This window comes from Triticum dicoccoides, chromosome 7A (assembly GCF_002162155.2).
Source record: "Triticum dicoccoides isolate Atlit2015 ecotype Zavitan chromosome 7A, WEW_v2.0, whole genome shotgun sequence".
In the NCBI taxonomy this organism is placed as follows: Eukaryota; Viridiplantae; Streptophyta; class Magnoliopsida; order Poales; family Poaceae; genus Triticum; species Triticum dicoccoides.
In genome coordinates, this window is record NC_041392.1 from 140,702,553 (window position 1) to 140,703,442 (window position 890).

General features: G+C 50.6%; 1 protein-coding gene across 1 annotated transcript in view; it reads right to left on the bottom strand.

Annotated features, from left to right (window-relative positions):
* The window catches only part of LOC119333295 (serine/threonine-protein phosphatase 2A activator-like), a 1,388-nt gene extending 1,101 nt beyond the window's left edge, over positions 1 to 287 (bottom strand). The window contains exon 1 of the mRNA XM_037606234.1: positions 5 to 287. Within this exon, the coding sequence (XP_037462131.1) occupies positions 5 to 173 (169 nt within the window). The 5' untranslated portion in view covers positions 174 to 287. The remainder of the gene's footprint in view (positions 1 to 4) is intronic.
* Positions 288 to 890: the final 603 nt, after the last annotated feature.

Consider the following 890-nt stretch of genomic DNA (forward strand, 5'->3'; position numbering starts at 1 on the left):
ATGCGGATGGGGCGGTAGGCGGGCGGCGGGGAGTCCCCGGTCCAGGGGGCGGGGGCGGGCGCCGCGGCGGGCGCGCCGCAGGAGCGGCAGAGCGGGGTGTGGATGTGGCCGGCGTGGGAGGGAGGCGAGGTGGACGACGCGGCGGCTTGGGGGGTCGATTCGGGGTTGGACATGGCTGCCGGTGGCGGGGGATCGCGGGCGGGGAGCTCTGCTCTGGGTCGGTGAGGAGGGGATACTTGGGGGAGGCAGGCACTGACGCCGGAGGAGAAGAGTCGTGACACGCGGAAAGGGAATGGCTGCTTCCCTTGGGCCGTGTAAGAGCATTTGGGCCAGACTGGAAGGATGGGATGTCCTCCTTTCGGCTCTTTGATAGAGTGCTCCCACTGCTTAAAAAAAGATAAGAGTGCTCTGGCGAAAGCACTAGTTAAGAGGTAGCTCATGCGCTGACAAGTGGCACACTGTGCGTCACTTGTCGCAATCTGGGTGTTTTATTTCTAGCTTCATTTAATCAAATATTATATTTCTTCAACCATGCGTAAATGCCGAATCATTTTAACCGTTGGATTTCTTGCGTCGAGATCTTCGAAACTAGATCGAATGGTAATAACTTCCGACAAACTTTCTTTTAGTAAAAAACAAGAAAAAAAAACCAAAAAACCTAGAATAAAAAAAGTCTGATAAAAATGAAAAAAAATCCTTAACCAAAGAAATAAAACAGAGAAAAAAATGGGAGCCCGAAGCACGATTGCGGGTTTTTCACCTTTTTCAGTTTTAGAAGCACGCATTTTCCCCCCAAGAAATACATCTGTGAGTAACAAAAATGTGCTTTTTGTGGAAACACATATTTTTTCGTTTTCCGAGAAGCACAACTCATAGAAGAAAATGTGTGC